The sequence below is a fragment of the Petaurus breviceps genome, unplaced genomic scaffold (assembly GCF_028583685.1).
Source record: "Petaurus breviceps papuanus isolate PSGF00001 unplaced genomic scaffold, PetGlider_PUasm1.0 90825, whole genome shotgun sequence".
NCBI lineage: Eukaryota > Metazoa > Chordata > Mammalia > Diprotodontia > Petauridae > Petaurus > Petaurus breviceps.
Window position 1 is genome coordinate 21,593,196 of NW_027187353.1, and position 23,349 is coordinate 21,616,544.

At 46.3% G+C, this 23,349-nt stretch overlaps 1 protein-coding gene across 1 annotated transcript in view; it reads right to left on the reverse strand.

Annotated features, from left to right (window-relative positions):
- Positions 1-23,349, reverse strand: part of HK1 (hexokinase 1) — a 92,613-nt gene that overhangs the window by 9,849 nt on the left and 59,415 nt on the right. Inside the window, exons 5-14 of the mRNA XM_069071462.1 lie at positions 22,781-22,876; positions 22,103-22,202; positions 21,824-22,007; positions 12,089-12,244; positions 9,031-9,264; positions 6,190-6,494; positions 5,529-5,677; positions 4,628-4,747; positions 4,166-4,261; positions 2,598-2,697 (exon numbers count right to left, since the gene is read on the reverse strand). Of these exons, the coding sequence (XP_068927563.1) occupies positions 2,598-2,697; positions 4,166-4,261; positions 4,628-4,747; positions 5,529-5,677; positions 6,190-6,494; positions 9,031-9,264; positions 12,089-12,244; positions 21,824-22,007; positions 22,103-22,202; positions 22,781-22,876 (1,540 nt within the window). The remainder of the gene's footprint in view (positions 1-2,597; positions 2,698-4,165; positions 4,262-4,627; positions 4,748-5,528; positions 5,678-6,189; positions 6,495-9,030; positions 9,265-12,088; positions 12,245-21,823; positions 22,008-22,102; positions 22,203-22,780; positions 22,877-23,349) is intronic.

The window sequence follows — 23,349 nt, forward strand, 5'->3', positions numbered from 1 at the left end:
CACAAGGCCCCATGTTCATACTCCCAGCACCAGGAAAGGGCCTTGTATACAGAAGGTATTTGATAAATGTTTAATTATCTTCAGTAAGCATTTTTTTTTAAGCAATCGGAGTTAAGTAACTTGCTCAAGGTTACACAGCCAGTTATTTCTGGGTGTGGTGCTGAGTATCTGAGCCCGGATTTGATCCAGGTCATCCCGACACTGGAGCCGGTGCTCTCTCTCACTCACTGAGCCACCTGGCCACCCCAAGAAAGCATTTTTTAAGTACCTATAATACACAAGGCCCTTTATTGATACTCTTAGCACCAAGCAAAGGACCTTGCACCCAGCATTATTATGGGCAAGGTTGTATTCTAGGTGCCAGGTTTCCAAAGATAAAACAAAAATAGGCCTTGATCTCAAGAATCTTACATTGTGCTATTCTGACAACGGTTGTTTAATAAATGCTAAATTACCCTAAACCAACCAATATCCCTTAAATAGCAGGCGTCATGGTACGTGGAAGGTTCTAGTCCTGCCTCTGACCTGACTACCTGGTGTCACCCTGGGCAAACCACACATTATTTCTCTGGGCCTCAGTTTCCTTATCTGTAAAAGAAGGGTGTTATAGTATATGACCTTCCAACTTAAAATCAATGACCTTGATATAAGGGTACTCCAATATATCCAAGATCTTACTGACAAGGAAATTCCCTGCAAAAGGTCACAAAAGGCCACCCATCCATGCCTGCTCACCCCGGGAAACTCTCCTCTGTGCCTTCCCATAAAATCACCCCATGAGGTCTGCTCAAGGGGCTCAGGGTCTTTCTTGCATCTCCCAGCTAACCAAGGAGTCACACACGGTAAGTACTTTATATGTGTTCAGTCAACTTTTTAATTTGAACCCAGTGCAAATTCTCCAGATAAGCACTACAGTGGCTTTAAAATCCACATCTTTAGAAAGAGGCCTCATAAACCACCTGGAACAGAGAATATTAGAACAAAAGGGCAGGGGGCCAAAGCAGAGTTCTTTGACCAAAGGATGAAGTCTGGTCAGTGACTAGTAACTTCCCATCTCCCTTTTCAGGCCTGTCTCCCACCTTGGGTTCCTGCACCTTGCTTTCTCCAGGTCTCACATACCTAATGATCTCCTCCTGGCCTTTAGATACCAAATTTGGCCTGGAGTCAGGAAGACCTGAGCTCAAACCTGGATTTAGACACTTATTAGCTGTGAGACCCTGACCAAGTCCCTTAACCTCTGCTCACCTCAGTTTGCCAACAAAAATCAATCTTGCTGTAAGGATCAGATGTGGTACTATTTGTAAAAAGCACAGAGCCTTGAATACAGTAGGGGTTCTATAAATATTTATTTCCTACCCCTTCCCCACTGCCTTCCATCACAGGGTTTCTCAGGCCTACCTGTCCATACCTCAGCCACCAGGACTAATGTATCCCCTGTCCCAGCAATCCCACAAATCGATCCCACACAGAAGTGTCATCATATAAGGACTCAATGAAAGAAGGGTATGTGCCTCCTGGAGAGGATGGGTTAGATTTACTCTGCTTGGGCTTGGAAAGGAGGGCAAAGATGCTGTAATAAGAATGTAAATTTTAAAGATCTTCCCTGCCCCTAGGCTAATGTGCACCTGAAGCCTGGGGTGGGGGAGGCTTGTTTTTCAGTAGATACTTCTTGATTGGCCAGTGAGTCAATAAGGTTGTTACATTCTCTGAGCCAGGAGAAGGCTATATAAGCCCTGATGTGTAGCTTTGTTTTTGGGACTCACTTTGAGAAGTGTTCTGTGATTTGATCTGAATTCTGGGAAGCCGTTGTTGAGAGTCCCCCGGCTTTGAAAAACCCAGAATGTGGAAACCCAGATGTTGACTGGGTATGGATGTAATGGTTGGACAGTTTGGAAATCTGTCTACTTGATGTTTCTGTCTTGATAATTATGCCTGTATACTTTGAGGTTCAGGGTGCTGACCTTTTCTCCTGAACAAGGTAAACGATATATGTCTGACTGATTAAAGTAAGCTTGTTAACCCATTTTGAGTTGCTTTCCTTTAACAAAGCAGATCCAAGAACCTGTGGTAGCTGCAAACCCCGAGGACGCTTGGGGTGCTTGCCGCTACAGATGCCAACGTAGACTTTGAAGTCCTAGAAAAAGTTCCTATCTGTGAAAGCTGTCCAAAAAGTAGAACAGGATGGTGAGAAAGGCGGTGCCCTCCGCCTTGGAGATCCTCAAACAGAGGCTGAAGAGGACCCCTTGCTGGGGGTGCTATAGTAGGGATTTCTTTGGTGTGTGGGTTGGACTGGGTGGCTGCCAGTTCTCAGACTCTGGAATTCTAGGTCAACCAGAAGCTAATTGTTTAATAAAATATCTCTTCAAGGGCACGTGTCTTTGAAAATCCCAGGAGAAAACACAAAGGAATCTTACCCTACCAACAACTGAAGGGCTGTTATGATATTTGGGGCAAGTGAAGCGTTATGGGCACACCTCCAAGGACACCAGAACGGGGACTCCTCACACAGCCACAGCCTATAAGCCATAATTACTGTGCTAATCCCCAGGAGGTCCTGGGCACCCAAGCACTGGGGAGCCACGGCTCATCTCACTCACCAACGATGAGTCCAATTTCACAAGTCGGCTCTTCATAGGCACAGGTCATCATGGTACCCACGGTGTCATTGACCAACGCAACAACATCCAGGTCAAATTCCTTTGGAGAGAGCAGGATGTGGTGTGAGATTAGCTAGAGCACAGACCTTGGGGTTTTAGATTTTTGTGTTTTAATAGGAGCCTGTAAAACATTCATGGGCCTATTGGTTTTATCCCATCTGGAGAATGTTTGGTTCTGGGGATCACAGTTCAGAAAGAGAAGCAAAAAGGCAGTGTGGGCCATGAATCCAGGGCAATGGAAGATGTGAGTTTGAATCTTGCCTGTATGTTTACTCCCAGTGTGACCTTCTCTAAGCTAAATATCCCACACTCTCTTCATTAACCTAATTGGGTGTGTTCTCCAGTCTCCCCGACCATACTGGTCACCCTCCTTTGGACGTGACCATAACACGCATCGTACAGCAAAGAGCGCCAATCTGAGATTCAGATAACACAGGTTTCAAATCCTTTCTCTGATGCTGTGTGACCTCAAGCAGGTCCCCTGGGCCTCAGTTTCCCTACCTCTAAAGTGATGGGGTTGAGCTCCAGCAGGAGTGTGTGGCCCAGCCCCCTTGGGCCAACTGGTGAAGCCCATGGACCCCTGCTCAGAAACAATGTTGCTTCTTGATTGAAAGAAATGCTAATGTGGCTAATAAGAGAATAAGCTTCGCATGACTTCACAGGGATATCATGCTGTTTTCCTTCTCAATGACAGGGAGGAAGAGAATGAGCAGAGGATGGGCTAGAGGGAGGGAATTTAGAACTTAACATTTTTTAAAAACTGCTAAATGTTTAATTGATATTACATTGCTTGCTTTCTCAATTAGGGGGAGGAAGACAATTTGGAATTCAACATTAAAAAAAAATAAATGTTAAAAATAAAGAAATCTTTTTAGAGAGAAATGCTGAATGCATCAGCGACATCAAGCTGCTTGCCTTCTCAATGAGTAGGGGAGAGAATCTGGAACTCAATATTTTTAAAAATGGATGTCACTTTAGAGGTGAGTGAAAATGAAGTTGGCATTTTTTCCCATCCAGGTTCATGGACCCCCTGAAGGAGGTCTACTGACTTCTTGAAGAACTCGGTGACACTCAGTGCTCTAAGATTCCTGTCAGTTTTTGGTTCTAATATTAGAATCTAATAATATTCTAGGTTCCAAATTCTCAGTTTCTACTTTCAACACTTAACATTCTAAGGTCCTGGCTGGCTCCAGTACCCTAAAAGTCTCTCCCAGCCCTAATATTTTATGACTGTATGCATTTCACTAGTGGAGACTGGTAAGCAGAGAAACTAAATGCAAAAGCCGTGATGGGTAGTGTGACGGAGTGGTTAGAGCCAGCCTCAGATTCAGGAAGACATGTCTACCCCAACCTGGTTTTGTGAACCTGGTCAAAGTCACTTAGCGTCCCCTGGCCCTGGAAGGGAATAATCCTGCATTTAGCGCCTCCTGCGTGCCAGGGCCAATGCCGCGAGGGTGCCCAGTCCGAGGAGGAGGAACCAGGTGGGGCTAACAAGTCACAGCTGTCACCTCTCTCCTTTTAATGGCCTCTCTCAGCAAGGTGGGCACATCATGTCCTTCACAGTTGGATGCATTAAAGCCCTTTGTCCAGGTGAGCAAGATGCCCTATGGAAAGGAAAGGTCAGACTTTTAGCGACACACTAAGACTTTGAACCCTCGCAGCCCCTCATAGCACAGCAAACATAATTTATGAAAAACAAAACCACCACCAGGGATTCAAACATTTAAGAATCCCACAGCTTTCACCGCGTTTCCCCATCAAAGACCAGTGAGGGAGATACGGAGGCTTTTAGTAGCCTTGTCATATGACTAATGGTGCCTGGTGCCAGCCGGACCAATGGGCCTACAACAGAGCGCCTGAGAATGGGAGAAGCACAGGTTTCGTTTAAGGGGGAGGGGCCCCAAGGAGCCAGATTTCTAGCCCCCACGACGTGGGAGTCAAAGCATAGACCGGAGACACAACGCACTTACCCCATCTAAGCTGGTCTGTCGGCAAGGGAAGGAAAAGGTGAAGCCTAGGGGCATCCGGGCACCCTTGATGCCCATGTAATCCAGGAAGTCAGAAATACAGGAGACAATGTGGTCAAAGAGCTGGGGGAGGAGAGAGACAAAGAATCACACATGACCCTCCCCTTGATAGCCGGCACAGACTGAGCCCAAGACCAGGATTCCAATCCTGCCTCATCCAAGTCCCCTGGCAATTCTGAGCCTTCGTCCTCATCTGTAAAGTGAGGTGCCTAGCTCCAGTGACCTCTACAGTCCTTTCTACCCCTAAATCTATGACCTTATGATCTTCCTCCAGGTTATGTCTTTCTGAGTACTAGACCTGGAGTCAGGAAGACCTGAGTTCAAATCCAGCCTCAGACACTTACTAGCAATGTGACCTTGGGCAAGTCACTTAGCCTCTGTCTGACTCAGTTTCCTCATTTGTAAAATAGGGAGAATAACTGTAACTACCTCCCAGGATTGATGTGAGAATCAAATGAGATAACATGTGTAAAGGGTTTTATAAATCTTAAAGCACTATGTAAATGCTAGCTATAATTATTTTATTATTTTTGTTATTACATCAAAACACTCAAACTTTCAATCCTCTAGGGTGCTGCTTAGTTTTCCAAAGAAATAGATTTAATAGAATTATTATTAATAGATTTAATAGAATAGAAATAGATTTAAATATTGTTAAATACACTTAAATACAAATTAATTTAAATGAAATATTAACAAATTAAACTATTATTCCTAGTGTGTCGGTACCTAACAAGATACCCCTGGAGGAGGCCATCGATGCCTCTTCAGAAATGCATCACGGGAATGGGAATGGACATGGTCTGACCACACCAGGAAATCCCCCTTTGTGTCCCTCTCTCACCTCCTCCCCAGTGCCCTGCATCACTTCCTCAGGGATGGCATAGATCTTGTTGTGCATTTCCACACTTCTCTTCTTCCCGCTACGGATCTTCACCAGCAGGACCCGGAAGTTTGTGCCACCAAGGTCAAGGGCCAAGAAGTCTCCATTCTCTGTCAGGAAGCAAGAAGATCGAGCTGTCAGAAAACACGCGTAGAGGCAGCCACCTCTGGAGCCAGGAGGACCTGAGTTCAAATCCAGCTTCAGACACTTGACACACTTAGTAGCCATGTGACCTTGGGCAAGTCACTTAACCCCAATTGCCCTGCCCTCCCCCCTCCAAAAAAGCAAAAAAAAAAAAAAAAGAAAGAAAGAAAACAGGGGTGTTAGTTAGGGTATCCTAATTGCCAGGTTGCCACTCACTCAGAAAAGCTCCCAGGTTTCAAGAGGAAAGCTCAGATAGGAGAAATGAGTGCTCCAAGGACACATACATGTGTATGCACACATGGACTGGGGGCTTTTAGCCCTTCCTCAGGCAGATGCCTGAAAGGAGGAAGGGCCCTGGGATGGTCCACTGAGATGCCCACTGCCACTTCTAGGAGGATGAGGGAGGCTTTCTCCTGGTTCCCCAGGAAGTAGCGGGGGCAGGTGGGCTTGCGGCCCCTCCCTTGTCCTGGGAGCTCACCGGTCCCGTCGGGGGTGCCGCAGACAAAGGACGGCAGCATCTTCACTTTGGCTGTTTCGTTGGTCTTCTTCTGTAAGCCGAGGTCCATCTCTACCCGCATCCTATTCTTCACCTGCATGAGCTGCTCGGTGCTGAGCTTGAGGGGGGCCAGGATCTCATTCATCTGCCTGTGCTGCTCGGCCAGTCGATAGGCCACAGCGGTCACCATGGCGGCCCCCTTCCCGCTCCCACTCTCTGAGAGGATGAAGCGCACGTCGCAGTCGGGGACCAAGCGCCGCAGGGTTTTGTGGAATCGACGGGAATACCTAGGTATGTAGGAGGGACAATGTCGTCAGATTCTGGGGAACACTGATGCCCATGTGTCTCTACCCCGCCACCATCATCACCCCACATGTGTGCCATGATTGGAAGAGAAGCAACAGTTATCTCAGAGATCATGGTTTATAGGTTCTGCCACAAATCCCTAAGAAATATTCAGAGGCCACTTAGGAAGAGGTGGCCAAGTTGGGGGGAAATTTTTTTTCAAACCTAAATTATCTACATTCAATGTTTACACAGAGTACCTCAAAGATGGTTTAAAAAAATTTTTTTTGGTCTTTTTGGAGGGGGGAAGGCAGGACAATTGGGGTTAAGTGACTTGCCCAAGGTCACACAACCAGTAAGTGTCTGAGGCTAGATTTGAACTCAGGTCCTCCTGATTCCAGGGCTGGTGCTCTATTCACTGCACTACCTAGCTGCCCTGGTTTTTAAAGTTTAAGTGTTTTGCAAGCCCCAAAGCATCATATGCTGTTATTCCCATAGCACTTTCCACAGACATGCTTCTGTTTGCACTTCTGTCTGAACTGGCCATCAGTTCTCCCTGGAGGTAGATGGCATTTTTCATCATGGGTCCTTTGGAAGCATCTTGGCCAGAGCAGCCCAAATCTTCCACAGCTGGTCATTGTACAATATTGCCATTACTGTGTACAATGACTGTAGAAGGGGATTTCTAACCCATTCTTACATGGGCCTTCTCTTTATACCTGGAGCCTGAAGAAAAACTACATCTCATCACTCCAACAGTCTCTGAAGGCTCCCACAGCTCACCAAGGGGTGAGAGATGGTTTCCCATCCCTCACAAAAGGTGTAATGTAACAGGCTGGCTAGGGGGCTAACTTCATTGATTCCCTTATTTATGTGATTACCAGAACAAAAACAGGAGTTACTTTAGTTAACTCAGCATCTCACCTGAATGCCATGGGCAAGCCACTTAACTCTGAACTGCAATTTCCTCTCAGCTATAAAATGAGTAAAAAAAGACCTGTACCAAGTGTTTGCTTCACATAGTTGCCTGAGGATTAAATGAGATGGGATGTGGTGGTATAATGAGATGCCAGCTGAACCTGGAGTCAGGAGGACCCAAGTTCAAATCCAGCCTCAGACACTTATTAGCTGTGTGATCCTGGGCAAGTCACTTAACCCTGTTTGCCTCAGTTTCCTCATCTGTCAAATAAGCTAGAGAAGGAAATCACAAACCACTCCAGTATCTCTGCCAAGAAAATCCCATATGGCATCATGGAGAGTTGGATATCTGAAAAGACTCACCAACAAGGAGTTGTATAAAAACATCAGTTATCACAATTATTTGTTAAGGACAAAAGGGGATGGTAAGGAGGATTGGAGGTGGGTGGGAAAGAAGCCATGAAGGAAATGAACCACGAACTGGCAGAGAACTTTAGGACATATAAATGCTGTCTACCCTCTATTTCTGGAAACTTGAAATAACTGGTGAGACCTTTTGTGAATCAAAATGAATTAACCACATATATGTAAAGTGCTTTACAAGCCTTCCAGTGCAGCAGCATCATGGAAAAACAAAAGGGAAGGCAGACAGCAGCACAGGAGGGCCATAAAGAGGTGTGGCCCAGGAGGACCTCAGGATGGTGACTGGGATGCCTGAATCCAAGCTCCCTTAAGAAACTGGATTCTTCCTCAAGGCCCTGGGACGTCCCTGCACAGCACATTCTGCAATCCTTCCCAAGCAGAATTTCAGAGTGGAAAGGGACCTTGCAGCCTAGCCCACCCCTGGAAAAAATTCCTCCAGGCTGTTTTTCCCTTTTGTTTTCAATAATAATTATTATAATTATAATAGTAAGAGCTAGCATTCACATTAAAAAACATTTTACATATGATTAATTCATTTACTATTGAATTAAAGACCTCTAGGTGAAAGCGAGTTCACTACCTCCAAAGGGATCCCACTCTATGTTGGAATAACTAGGAAGGCTTTCCTTAAAGCTCCTTAAATCTAGCCCTTTTCTAGGTTCCCCTACTGCTCCTACTTCTACGGAGGGAAGTATGATCTGGTGAAAAGAACACCAGGTTTGAATCCTGGCTCTGACCCTTGGTCTAATCACTTCACCTGGCTAGGCCTCAGTTTTCTACTTTGTAAAAAAGAGGGTGAGGCAGTGGACAGAGTACTGGTCCTAGAGTCATGAGGACCTGAGTTCAAATTTGACCTACTTGTGTGACCCTGGGCAAGTCACTTAACCTGGATTGCCTCTCAAAAAAGGGGGGTGTGGGAGGTGGGACTAGAGTTTTTCTAGGTCCTTCTGGCTTTAATAATCTCATTGTCTATAATCCTATATTGCTAAAGCCTAATCTCTCCTCAACAGGGCATTTCTAACCTGAGCATATTCTGCCATCTCCTATCTGTTGGGGCTGGTGCTGATCAAACTGTTATCAGATCTCCCCTCTACCTCTTCAGGTTCTGACCACCTGCCTAATCAACCAATCAATCACTCAATCAGTTAATCTACAAGCAATGCTTGGTGTATCAGGCGTTAGAGAGGGAAGACTTACTGTGGATGAAACTTGTAGAGTGTCCCATCCACACCCACGGTAGTCCGCAGCCGACTCACGCCCTTGTTTTCTTTCAGGCGAGACAAGATGGCAGCCAACATGGCGGCTACGAGGTTGGCTGATCGATGGGAGACAATGGCACACACATGCTGGACAGAGACACAATCTTCAGATGTCGGCTCCAAGCCCAGGTTGCTCAGGATTTCTTGGGCTCTTTGGAGGCCTTCTTTAGTTCTATAGGGTCAGAGAAACACATTAGGATGTATGAAGCGCAGGGTCACCCAAGAGATCACAAGTTACCCAGAGTCAGACACAGGTGAGTGACCATGGAATAGGAGAATTGCCTGGTGCAGTGGATAGGGTGCCAGACCCAGAGTCAGGAAGACTCATCTTCATGAGTCAAATCTGGCCTCAGACATGCACTAGCTATGTGACCCTGGGCAAGTCACCTTACCTTGTTTGCCTCAGTTTCCTCGTCTGTAAAGTGGGTTAGAGAAGGAAATGGCAAACTACCCCCATATCTCTGGCAAGAAAACCCCAAGTAGGGTCATGAAGAGTGAGACATGACTGAAACAGCTCAACAACAAAATCAAGGATCTGACAGGGCAACGCAGAAGGTCTACCATGCTGGATGATGGAAAGCCCTATGTTAATTGTGTCATATTGCTGGAGCAAAGCCATGAGTAATTACTAACAGATAAACTGTAGGAGAGGTTCTTCTCCTGGGGTGTGAGGAGCCCAGAGGTGTCTGTGGGTAGATTTCAAAAGGCCCGTGAAAACTTGGATGGGAGAAAGTAATTACATCTTTATTTCAATATTATCAATTTCCTTTGTAGTCTTATATAGTTTATCTCATGTATTTAAGCATGTTCTTCTGAAAAGGTTCACAGGCTTCACCAGACTGCCAAAGGGATACAGAATGCAAAAAAAAAAAAAATTAAGATTTTCTCATTTTTCGGATTAGAGATTTAGAGCAAGAAGGGGCATTAGAGGGCACATATTGAACCCCCTTCGTTTACAGAGAAGAAAGCAGAAGCAAACTCAAGACACGAGGAGGGACCAAGACATAAATCTCAATGGTCATTTAGAGCTATTTCATACTGACTTCTCTGCGTCCATTTTTTTCTCTCCCTATAAAATGTAAACTCGTTGAGGGTAAGGACCATCTCAGCTTGGTATTATATTTCCAGTTCCTAACATAGAGCCTGGCTTATAGAAAGTGCTTAATAGGGGCGGCCAGGTAGCACAGCAAGTAAGAGCACCGGCTCCAGTGTTGAGAAGACCTGGAGATAGAATCCCAGGCTCAGACACTTAGCACCCACCCAGAAACACCTGACCGTGTAACCTTGAGCAAGTTACTTAACCCCAATTGCTTAGGGGCGGCCAGGTGGCTCAGCGAGTAAGAGCACCGGCTCCAGTGTCGGGATGACCTGGATCAAATCCGGGCTCAGACACTCAGCACCACACCCAGAAATAACTGGCCGTGTAACCTTGAGCAAGTTACTTAACCCCAATTGCTTTAAAAAATAAAAAAAAATAAAAAAAAGAAAGTGCTTATTAAACTGAGTTATCTAACCACAAAGATACCTAACCTCAGTCTTCAGATCTTGGCCCACCCCCATTATTATCATCTAAAAGGAATTTCAGAGGCCATCTAGACCAGCCTGTAGTCAAGCCCATTCCCTATTTGAAAGCAGGTGTTCTAATGCAGAACACCCACCCCCAAATTCCAGTGATATTCCAGTGTCCACTTGGTGTTCCCTGTACTGATAGAGGAGTCCGGAACCTCAGAGGCCACCTGGTCCCGCCTCTGCCCTCATCTGGTCTCAAACTCACCCTGACAAGGTTATTCAGTCTCCGCTCGGAGGCCTCCAATAAGAGGAAACTCACCATCACCCAAGGCAGCTTGCTCCACTCCAGGTCAGCTCTCATTGTTAGCAACTTTTTCCTGATCTCAAACCCAAACTTACAATATCCCCCCACTATTCTAATGCTGCCCACCCACAGGGCCAAGAATAACAAGTCCACTCTCTCCTGTTGGCAGCCTTTCAAAAACTTGACTGACTCTGGTACAGCAGGACTCAAGGCCGCTCACCATCCTTGGTGCTGTCCTATAGAATGAATGGTTCTGCACTTTTTTTTTGGTATTATTATAGACCCCAGTTTTTTAGCAGTCTGGTAAAGCCTATGGAAACCTTCTTAGAATGTTTTTAATTGCATCAAATAAAATACAAAGGCAACCAATTATACTGAAATATGGTTATTAACATGTTGAAACACCAAATTCGTACCCCCCCTGAAATCTATCTCCAGATCCCTTGGGAGGGAGTATAATTTGCGGGCCCCAGGCTCTAGCTGCCCTCCAGATCATCGGTATCTAATTTTCAGGGCTCTTAGACTCTGGAAACCTTCACTTGGCTTCACCCTCAAGGGGAGAGACACTTGACTCGCAAACACAGGACATGAGAAGAGTAAATTTCTGGGTTTCTTATTTAATACTCAGAAGCAGCTGCTGGATTGCCAGACAAAATGCTTAAAGCTAGAATTATAGCCCTTCTGGGGTGAGCTTTGAAACAGCCACTTAAGGAAATTCTGGTGGGAAATCCTCAAGAATCTAAGTCCTGGGAATTTTTTAATCCCTGCTCCATCACCCAAACCATCTGCTTTCTGGCTCGTCATTCGCTCGGCTGATGTCAGCACTGTTCCAGTCACTCCCCAATACATTCTTTCAGGGTTTGCTAAAGGGAGGCTTTGAAGCTGAGGTACCCAGTAGCACTGTGTTTTGGGTGGTGTCACCAATCCAAGATACCTTCAGAATGGAACAATGGAGAATGGATCCACCTGCTCTATTCTGGAAAGAACCTTGATCCTCCCTTTCCCAAGGTCCACAGACTGACTGAAGACAAGGCCATCTCTTGGAGAAAATGTTAAAAGAGCGGGAAGCAAGAAATGGTCAACAGGAGAAGCTTGCTGTTACTCCCACCCTCCTGATCTCCAACACAATGCTGGAGTGCTCAGGGATGGCGGAATCAGATATGAAAAGGAAGGAGTCACCTACTTCTCGATGGCCGACACATTCTTGGTTTCAAATTTCCCTTTGGTGAGCAGCTCAGGCGTGATATGTCCTTCAAACAGGAGGCCCTCCTTCGCCATCTTCACAATAATCAGTCTGACAAGTTCCCCCATGTACATGCCGCTGACCATCTTCTCAAACCTGTGAAGGAGAAAACCCAACAGGCTCAGGCTCCAGAGAGAACATACAAAAAAAAAAAAAGATAGAACCAGGGACCTGGACATGGAGCCTGCTGGACCAATATCTGTGAGGCCAGACCCTCTTCCATGGTCATGACAAATAAAAAATGGTGGTAATCTCATTTTTCAGGCCATAAAATGATAGGATTTTAGGGAAAAAATTTAAAATTTCATGAGGAAGTATGGGATAGCAGTAAGACCTCTACATGGCCTAGAGGGTAGAGAGCTGGACTTGGTCTCAGGAAGACCTTAGTTCAAATCCTATTATAGAAGCTTACTAGCTGTGTGACCCTGAATAAGTCCCTCAAGCTCTCTGTGCCTGTTTTCTCATCTATAAAATGAGATAATAAGAGTACTTTCTGTGTAGGGTTGCTATGAGGATCCAAATGACCATATTTGCAAAGTGCTTTGTAAAACTTCAAGTGTTATATAAACGTTATTATTATTATTGTTATTGTTGTTCACAAGAGTCATAGAACCTGGGCTCAAAGCCCAAGCCCACTAGTGACTACCTGTGTGATACTGGGGAAGTCACTCCATTCTCTAGGGCCCAGTTTCCTCATCCACATAATGAAGGAGTTTGGCCTAGATGGCCTCTAATTCTATGGTCCTTGGAAGGGACCACAGGGCCTCACTCTATGAAGAAGGAAACTGAGGCCCAGAGAGGGGAAATCCAAGATCACATAACTAGAGAGTAGCTCAGCTAGGACTCGAACTCGGGTCTCTTGATCCCCAGTCCAAGGCTCTTGCTACCTCACTGTGCACCAGTCAATTCTATCCACTGTGCTATGGCAGCCTCTCCTGTATCTTACTAAGAGATGACATATTGTGACACAGGTCATCACATCCCTACACTTTGTAGAAAGACTGACCACACCAAGGGACCCATCCTGTAGGGCTTCTGTGTGGGCATGAGATAAGGGGTCCTGCAAGGCCATGCAAGTGCAGGCCCCACATGTGGGCTGTGGGTGATAACTTGCCAAGGACTGGATCAGACCCCCTTCGACCCTCTCCACTAACTGGGATGATACCCAAGGCTGCAGAGGTGGGGACAGATTCCAAGGGTAGGCTGTTGCTTCTTTCCCCCATCTTAAAAAAAAAACTTTTGATAAATCTTGTGTTTTTTTTTTGTTTTTATTTTGCTTTTTGGAGGGGAGAAGGTAGGGCAATTGAGGTTAAGCTACTTGCCCAAGATCACACAGCTAGTTTTTGTGTTGTGTCTGAGGCTGCATTTGAACTCAGGTCCTCCTGACTCCAGGGCTGGTGCTCTATTCACTGCATCACCTAGCTGCCCCGGTAAATCTGTTTTTTTTTTTTTTAACACTAGTTACTTCCCAATAGAATTCTCCCTTGAAGAAAAAAACAGATAAACAAAACAAACCTATGTCTAACAGTGTATGTGACATTCTGTTCTGCAGCCCCCACCTCACCTCTTCATTCAAGTTCCTACACTGGCCCTTCCCTCCCACAGGTTCAACTCAGACTATTATGTCAGACTTGATGGAGAGATTACAGGCCACTTGCTTAAAATTCTTCATTTTCCTTTTTTCTATAGCTGACTCTCTTAAACTTAGCCCCCAGGGCTCCTCCTTTACTCCAATCCCTGATGAAGAGGTGGCCCTTCTCCTTGCCAAGTCCAGCTACTCAGTGTGTGCAATTAATCCCCTTCCTTCCCACCCTCTCCAGCTGAAAGTCCCCCCAGTCATCCTCCACTCTCTCTAAACTCCAGTTTCTCCCTGTCTGTGTTCCCCTCCACTGTCTTTTGGTTTTCCTCTTCCCTGTCTGACCCCTTCTTTCCAGGGCTCCTTTGGAGCACTCTCCTTCCTCAAGTCCCAAGTAAAACCCCATCCTCCATCGGAAGCCTTTCCTAGTCCTCCTTCGTGCCCTTTCTCTGAGACTACCCCAATCTGTTCTGTACGTGTCCTGTTTGTACATAATTGTCTGAATGTTGTTTCTCCCATTAGACTGTGACCTTCTTGAGGGCACAGACAAGTTTTTCCCTTTTTTTATATCCTCACTATTTAGCAAAGTACCTGGAACATAGTACATGCTTAATAAATGTTTGTGGCCTGACCAACTATATCATTCCCTGACTCAGTAAAGGCCACTGACTCCCTATTGCCTCTAGGAGCAAGTAAAAACTCTTATTTAGCATTTCTGCCCTTCACAATCTGTCCCTGGCTTTCCTTGGGGTATATATTATTTTCCTTCACATACTCTATAAACTAGTCAATCAGTCATTGTTCTTCACACACAGCAGTCCATGCCCTGTGCCTTGAAATGAGAACACACTTTCCCTAATCTCTGCCTCTGAGAATTTCTGGTTTCCTTGAACACTCAGCTCAGGTGTCACCTTCTATATGAAGCCTTGAACAAAATTTAAGAACTTCCATCTATCCAATGACCAACTATAACTCAAGAAGACCAACGGTGAGACATGCTACCTATTTCCTGACCTCAAGAGGGAATGGGTTACAGGTGCAAAATGAGGCACACATATGGCCAACGTGAGAATCCGTTTAGCTTTACTATGCATATTTGTCATAAGGCTCTGATTTTTCTTTTTCTTTTTTTTCATTGTAATGAAGAGGTGAGAAAATGCTTATAAATCAAAAAATAAAATAAAAAATTTAAAAATAATTTTAATTGTTAAAAATACATGAAGGCTTTATTCTACTCTCAGCTGCTAGTACCCTTCCCCATTTCCAAAAAAAAAAAATCACCTTGTATCTATTACATTTATATTTTATAAACATGTTGCCCCACGATGGAATGCAAGCTCCTTGCGATCAAGGCTAATTTCTTTTTTTGCCTTTATATCCCCAGTACCTAGTCCAATGCCTGGCATAGAATAGATGACTAATAATTGCTTATTTTGGATCAACATTCATCACTTGTCCTCTGGAATCAAGATTAGTCATTCTGAGGCACAGATCTTAAAGCACAGAATAGAGAACAAACCTCAAAGGATTCTTCAACTGGAAAATTGTAGGAACCAGGCCAGTCTCGATGCTGAACAGTGTGCGTGGACAGCTCGTGGGTATGGTGTTCGAGAAGACCAATCCCCTAGGGGTCTCGAACAATCAGGGCAGCCAAGTCTCACCCTCACTAGGACTGCAGAACACTATCTTACAGGTCTTACTCCATAAAAGTGGAACCACAACATGTAAGTTCCCCGAGGCAGCCCATTCCCCCCTGGATAGTTCTAACTGTGAGGAAGCGTTCCCCAAGGTCCAGCCTAAATCTGCTCCTCCGTAACTTCCACCCATTGTTCTTGCTTCGTCACTGAGGGTCAAGCAGAGGAAAGCTGAACTCAACGTGATTTAGCCCAGACACACGTGCAAGAAAAGACAAGCAGAGAGCGTCTGTGATCCAGATTGTAACATTTGGTGGCCTGGCCATCCCACAGAGCTAGTCTGTCAGTACATCCATCTTAGACAAAAGTTCATTGTGAAACAAGCTAGGCCCAGCAATGAATAGGAAGAGAACAATGGGCAGGGTAGTCTTTGAGAAAATGAGCAGGACTTGTAACAAGCCCAAGCTCTTCCTTGAAACAAAGGCACCTCTTTTTAACAGTGCCGCTACCTGGCTGCAGGTCATTAGATCCTTCCAGTCTCCAAAGAATTCAAGTTGTGAGTCACCCAAAGAATGTGGAGAGGAGCATAGTGGGTGGGAAGAGGCTGAAATTCATTATGGATGAAGAAATGCCCAGGAGATGGGGAAAAGGGGAAAAATGGGCCTGCCATTAGGCAAGAGTAGGGGATAATGGATGTTTCTAATAGGTGTCCATCCACACAGTATCAACAGATCTAGAGAAAGGCAGACAGAATGCTGAATAGACCCCCCCCCCCACACACACACACAGGTTTAAAAAACTTTAAATTTTGTCAATGAACAAAAATCTATTTTCTCTACCTCTCATCTCCCCCACTCTACAGTGAAAAAAAAAAATAACAAAAAGGGTGGGGGGAATCCTTGCAATAAATAAGCATAATCAAACAAGTTTCTATATTGGTCAAGGCCAAAAATGTATCTCTCATTCTGCACTGAGTCCATTAACTGTCCATCAGGACATGGGAAGTCATTGATCCCCTGGGTTAACTTGGGAGAGGGCATGGCCAAATATTGTCCAGGGAGGAACATGAAGGCTGATAAAAGATCCCAGATGTGTCCAAGTATGGACACACACATCCCAGACTGTCTAGGTCTGTGTTGTCTCACCCTTTAAAATCCGTGCTCACTGAGACTAGGGATTATTTCATTCTTTGTACTGGTATCCCTAGCACCTAACACAGTGGCAGGTACGCAGAAGGTATTTAATAAAAGCTTGTGGATTCATAGGGAAGTGATAGTCTTGCTGTCTTCTGCCCTGGCCAGATCAGATCTAGAATATTCTGCTCTCTTCTGGGTAACTCATTTTAGTAATGACAATGAGAATGGAGAGGACATCTGGGGGGAGAGACCAGAATCTCAAGTTCATGTCACAGGAGTCAGCTGAAATAAATGGGGACTTGAACTGAGAAATGGAGGGAGGACATGTCTTCGAGCCCAGGGTCACACAGCCAGGAAGTTTCAGAGGCAGGATTTGAACCCAAGTCTTCCTGAGGCTAGCTCTCTATCCATTAGACCAGCCTGCCTTTCATATTGCCTAGAACTTTTTAAAAGCACATTCACAATCATGCCCTCATTAGGGCCTCACCACGGCCCTGTGAGGAAAAGAAGGCTGGGAATCATCCCATCCAATCCATTGGACAAGATGGGAAAACAGAGAAAACATGAAGCACTCCAGGTCACCCAGTGGTAGAGGGGAGGATTAGAACCTGGATCCAATGCTTTTCAATACACAAAGGACAGGGGTGAAGAGAAAAGAGGGGCCATACCTGGGAGCAAGGAGAGAAGTGACTGGATAGGCAGAATGAGGCCCATCAAGAAAGAGCCTGGAATTCACGCCAGTGGAGCTTACACCCCATCCAGGGGCAAGTGGTAACCACTACTGCTTTCTGAAGAGGGGAGTGCCTGGCAAGGGAACTGTCTGGTCAGAAGCTGCTATGGAGTGCTAAGACAGACCCCAGGCACTCAGAGCGATGGAATAAACCCACGGCGGGTTCCGTAGTCAGAGCTGGTCCCCAGGGGAGCAGCTCAGACCTGCCTGGCAGCTGCCCTCTCCCTTTCTGGCAACACCTGGCGCTGGAGGAACACAGCTTTCATTGTTCCTTTTTGCCACAGGAATGCGCTTGCCTGGGGAAGCCCTGAGGATGAAGCCACGGTCCTGGCTGAGACCCCGAAAACCATCACCCAAGCCAACCTGGGCCATGGCCCTGCCCTGCACCCCCAAGGCCTAGGCTCAGCACATTCACCTTAGACCCAGAGACTATGGGCAGGCTGCTTAACCTCTCTGGGCACTTCACCTCAGTTTTATCATGTGTGAAATGGGGAGAATCATACCTACAACACTTCGCTCACTGGATTCACTAGTCCAGAGGGTGGTACATTAAAACCACGTCCAATGAAAGGAGTTAGACTACATGCTCAAAATCAATGTCCTGTCTTCTAAAATGTCCACAAACTCTAAAGCATGTTAGGAAATATTAGTAAAACTTAAAGAATTAAAATAGACATGATCTTCCCTCAGCTCCTGGGGCATGCCAGCCCCAAGGCACGTGTCTCCCTCTGCCTGGCAGAAGATGCCCTGGTGAAGCCAATGGGCATGTGTAGCCATGTCCCAGAGAACTGAGGGTAATGAGAAGCGTTAGCCTCAGCATTCATGGGAGCCCCCAGCCCGGACACCCCCTGACTGCAGAAGGAAAAAGCAGCATGCGCTTCAGCATCCTCTGGCCTCATTCAGTGGGGGCCTGCTCAGAGGAGGAGAGGGGTGGGGATCTATTTATTACCAATGTTACTTAAGTTTAACAATATTCCACATATTATGATGATTCCTTATTGGCAGGGGGAGTTTCCTATACAATGATGGTCTAATCCTTATCCTTATTAGAAATATTTTATCTCATTTTTTAAGAAATATTTTAAATAGCTATTATTGAAATACAACATAACTATTAAATATTTACTTTATATAGATTTTTAATAAATGTTAATCATGGCATTTCTCTAGAAATTTAAGGCTTGCAATGCTGAGTACTTGCACTGCCTTAGCTAGGCCTCAGAACAGCCTGGAGATAAGCATGTTACTACCCCACCCATTTCCACAGGTGTTGCCTGAGGAGGAGAGAGGTGAAGGGACCTTCCTGAGAGCACATAGCAGCTCCTAGTGAAGAAAAAGAGGATAAAGGAAGCCCTGGTTCTAACCACTGAGGGACTGCAGACCGAACCATAGAGAACAGGAGTGGACAGTTCGATTTGGAATGCTGAATGACGATATGGTGACCCCAACAAATGCCGATTTTATAGAGTGCGGGACACTCAGGAGCTGAGAAGAAATCTCACCTCTGGCTACTTACTAGGTGGTGGGACCACACGCAGAGAACTTACTCCATCTGGGCCTCAGTTTCCTCATCTGTAAGATGGGGGAACAATAAGCGCCTACTTCAGAGAGTCATGAGGATCAAGCACTGGGTCAGTGCTATATAAATGTCCACTATGATTCTAGCACCTTGAAGCTGACAAAGCATTTTCACCATAACAGTCAGCATTTCTATGGTGCCTTATAGCTTACAAAACTCTTTCACAAAAAGTACCTGATTTCATTCTCACCACAACCCTATATCATCCCCATTTTACAGATGAGGAAGCTGAGGCAGACAGAGGTTAAGTGACTCACCCAGGGTCGCTTGGCTAGTCGGTGTCTGTGGCTGGATTTGAACTTGGGTCTTTCTGACTCTACACTGCTCCACTGAGCTGCCTAAGCTATCTCACGTGATGCTCACAATCGCCCTCTAAGGAGGCAGTGTAAATGCTACCTTCCCCATCTTTCAGGAGAGGAACCTGAGTCCTAAGAAAATAGAGATTTTTTCCAGGGTCACAGAGCTGGGAACTCAAACCCAGATCTCCTGAACTCCAAATCTGGGGCTCTTTCCTCAATGCCATGCTGCCCCTGTGGTGTTCTAGAAGTGTCCTCAGGTAGAGGAGTCCGACACACAGCCTGTCCAGAAGCAGCACACAAAACCCAGACACAAATGTAACTGGGAAACAGTCAACAAAATGAGGGAAAATGCCATAAAACACAGGCAATATTATCACCCTCTAAAGCTAAGCCAGAAGATGGCCTGCCGGGATCCTTAGGGACAGATTGGCAGCCCCTCTTTGGGGCTGACAGCACTGGACATAAGGAATCCAGGAGGAAAAAGGACTTGGGACTTGGGGACTCCAAAGGGCCTTGGTGACCAGGGCCTTAGCACAGTACCTGGTGCATAATAAGTGTGCTTAATTAATGTTTATATGTCAGTTGGCTGAGAATGGGACCAAAAAAAAAAAACCGTTTTACAAGGCTGAGCAGGAGGAGGGGGCTCAGAATAATAGAAGTGATGTTTGGAACAAGGGGCCTCTGCCCTGATCAGGCCACAAGTGTGGAGTGTTCTTTGGAGTGTGACATTTTAGGAAGGGGACTGACAGGTGGGAGCTCCAGAAGACAGGAATGGTCTGTCAATGAGCATTTATTAAGCACCTACTATGTGCCAGAGAGGTGGGAGCTTCAGAGGACAGGAATGGTCTGTCAATGAGCATTTATTAAGTGCCTACTATGGTCCAGGCACTGTACTAAGCTAACACTCCAGACACAAAGAAAGGCAAACACACAGTCCCTGCTCTTAGGGAGCTGGAAAGAATGCCAGGTGAGAGGATCGCCTGAAGGTGCTGGGCATGTTTCTCCTGAAGAAGAAAAGATTCGGGGAGGCTGTGACAGCTGTCTTCAAGTATCTGAAGGAACATCATGCAGAAGAGGAAATGGGTTTATTCCACTTGGCCCCAGAAAGTGGAACTAAGAACTGTGAGCAGGAAGCTGCACAGGGGAAGATTTCAGTTTAAAACACAGAAACACTTCCCCAACGTAGGGTGGGCGGTCTTGAAAGGTAGTGAGTTCCCCATTACTGGGGGTCTTCAAGGGGAGGCCGGATGGCCAACTCAACCCTCCACTCTGCTGTACAGACAAGGACTGTGGAGCCAAAGGCACCACCCACCTCTGATCAGCTCTTGGTCACTGGCAACCCATGGAACAGCACAAGGACAGTGTCCCATCACTGTGAAAACAAGGAGCCGTCCTCTGACACAGGCCCCTCTGTGCGAGCCAGTCCAGACGATGAGTCATGGCTCAGAGGGCCCAGAAGCCGTCTCAATCACCAGGACATTTGAAGGTGAACAAAACTGTGAATTAGACTCTTCAGTCCATCAGTGTCTTTCTTCCCTCTGCCGCCAAGAGCTCACCAATCTAGAAATAACCTCGCTAACAAGACACAAAAGGCAGCCTGGACCAGTGGACCGAGAGCTGGCCCTGGAGTCAGAAAGAAGTGAGTTCTAGGCCCATGTCTAACACCACTGGCCCTGCTCACTTACCAGACTCTGGGGCTTTAAATTCAGATGTGCTGCTAATATGAACCAAAGAAATTCGCCCCCTGGCACCCCAAGTTCTGCTAGAATGGGCAGCCCCTGTGATACCGCTCACCAGCGGTGGCCTTATCTTAGCATTCTACACCTGTGCTGTCTGGACAGAAAGCAGGGAGGAGGCCAGGGCACCCTCTTTGTGTCCTGCCAGTCCCAAGATGACGCTCCACAAGAACATTTCTGCTGTGTGCACGAAGGACTCTCCCTATACCCATTTACTCTACAGATGCCTCCCAGATTTATGTCCTTCCACGCCTGGACAACAGTTTTCATGCTAATGCAAACATGTAAGATGGCATGGTATAGTGGATAAGTAACTGGACCTGGAGTGAAGAAGACCATGGTTCAAATCCTGCCTGAAAATCACTTGCTGCAGGACCCACCTCTGATATTACTACCTTTGGGTGACTTTCAGCAGGCCCCTTTTCTCCTCTCTGGGTCTCAGTTTCCTCATCCGTAAAATGAAGGGGTTGGCTTAAATGGCCCCTTCCTACATTAATTCTCTGAGCCTGTGATCCTGGGCTCAGATGAGCTGTGAGCCTCTGTTTCTTCATCTGAAGAATGGGGACGAAATGACAGAAGCTATCACACGGGATTAGATGGGGTCCTAGGAACCTCAGAGCTCTACAGGACAGATCAGTCACTCTGACAACACATCTGCCCCACACAGAAAGGCAGCGGAAACAGCCTCAAATCTGTGGGATTTGAATCCCACTTCTCACATCTATCACCTGTGTGTCCCTGGGCAAGTCACAAATCAAGGTTCACAAACACAGATTTAGTGCTCAGAGAGATGTTGGCTGCCATTTTACAGATGGGGAAACTGAGGCCCAGAGATGGGATCTGTGCTGTGTGGCCCACAACGAGTAAATGCCTGAGGCGCCTGGCTTCCCCCAGGTCTGCCTGCCTCATCGTCTCCCCTCCCTGAGCCCTGACACCTCGATGTCGAGGCACCCTGAAAGCAGGCATGACCAGGCAGGGGACTCACAGCTGCTTCCCAGGGTTGAGGGATCCCCGGTCGATCTCCTTGTCAAACTCTGTGCGGAACTCGTTGATGCAGCCGTCGTCCCCAAAGGCCCCCCACTCCGTGTTGATGCACATACGCCCTTCGTCTCCTTCTACCACGTCAATATACCGCATCTCTTCCATATAGCAGGCGTTGGTGCCGGTACCTGGAAGAGACAAGACTGGGAGGTGGGAGCCGAGGACGACAGATAGAGGCCGGCAGCCACCCCCCATCCCAGGACGGGCTGGGCGGCAGCCTTACCAATGATCAGGCCCACTTCACACTCCTGGTCGTCAAAGGCACAGGTCATCATTGTCCCCACAGTATCATTCACAACAGCCACGATGTTGGCTTCATAATCCTGGGGACAGAAACAAGGTGACACCTTCAGGCACTGCTGTGGGAAAGACCCAACAGAGAAGCTTGGCTATCACACAGACAGAGAGACAGAATGAAGAGAAGTCATGGGAAGGCAGGCACCCGGGAGCAGAATCTGTCCTTTCTCTATTGCCACCGCTGGTTTTGTTCTCACTGGGGTTTGAACTAAAACTGAATCCTGGAACATTAATCAAGTCAGGGGAAACACATTGGCTCAATCTTCTAAGTGGGGACTTAAGCTGGGTAAACCTCAAGATGGCATATTGCAATGCACCATGCCCTAAAAGCTCTGATTCCTCCTTTCTTCTCTCAGCATACAGAATCAGGTATCTATGACCACCAATGGAGAGAGGCCAGACACTGAGCATCCACAGAGCAGAATCAGCAGCATTTCTCTTCTCCCTGACCTTCTGGACCCCAGACTCTCAGCTTCCTGAGACCACCTGTGCCCTCCAACCTTGCCTAAGTGCTGTGACTGACAGGCCAGGAAACCAGGTTTTTAGAAACCCCTCCAGTGGCACTAATTAAGGCTCTGGAGCCCAAATACCAAAGATAAATTACCCCTCGTTTCTTGATCGCTTTGTTGAGTAGCTGGACCACATCGGATCCCTCCACACCACTGGCTTTGAAGCGCTTGGTCCAGGTGATCAGGATAGCCTGTGAAGGACAATGGATGGTTATGTGAGGGGGCGGACCCCTTCCAAAACCTGGAGGGCTCAAATACCACTGATGAAAGTCTCATGTCTGAGGCAAATAAGGAATTCAATTAATCTACAAGAACTAATTAAGCCCCTCCTACATGTCAGGCACTATGTTAGACAAGGGATACAAATACAAAATAATGAAACAATCTCTATGCCCAGAGCTTGCATTCTGATAGGAGACACAAGTAATAATTTATAATAGATAAATAGATGAAATAGACAAGTGTAAAATATAAAAACTATTGATGAAAACACTAAAAATAATGTTTAAAAACCGGTTCTTGATGGTCAAAAGACAACGTTTTTTCAAAAGAAGTAATGCAAACCATCAATAACCACAAAAAACATCAATAACAAGAAAAATGCAAATGAGAACAACTGAACATTCACACCACATACATCAGATGGGCAGAGACGATTAAAGAT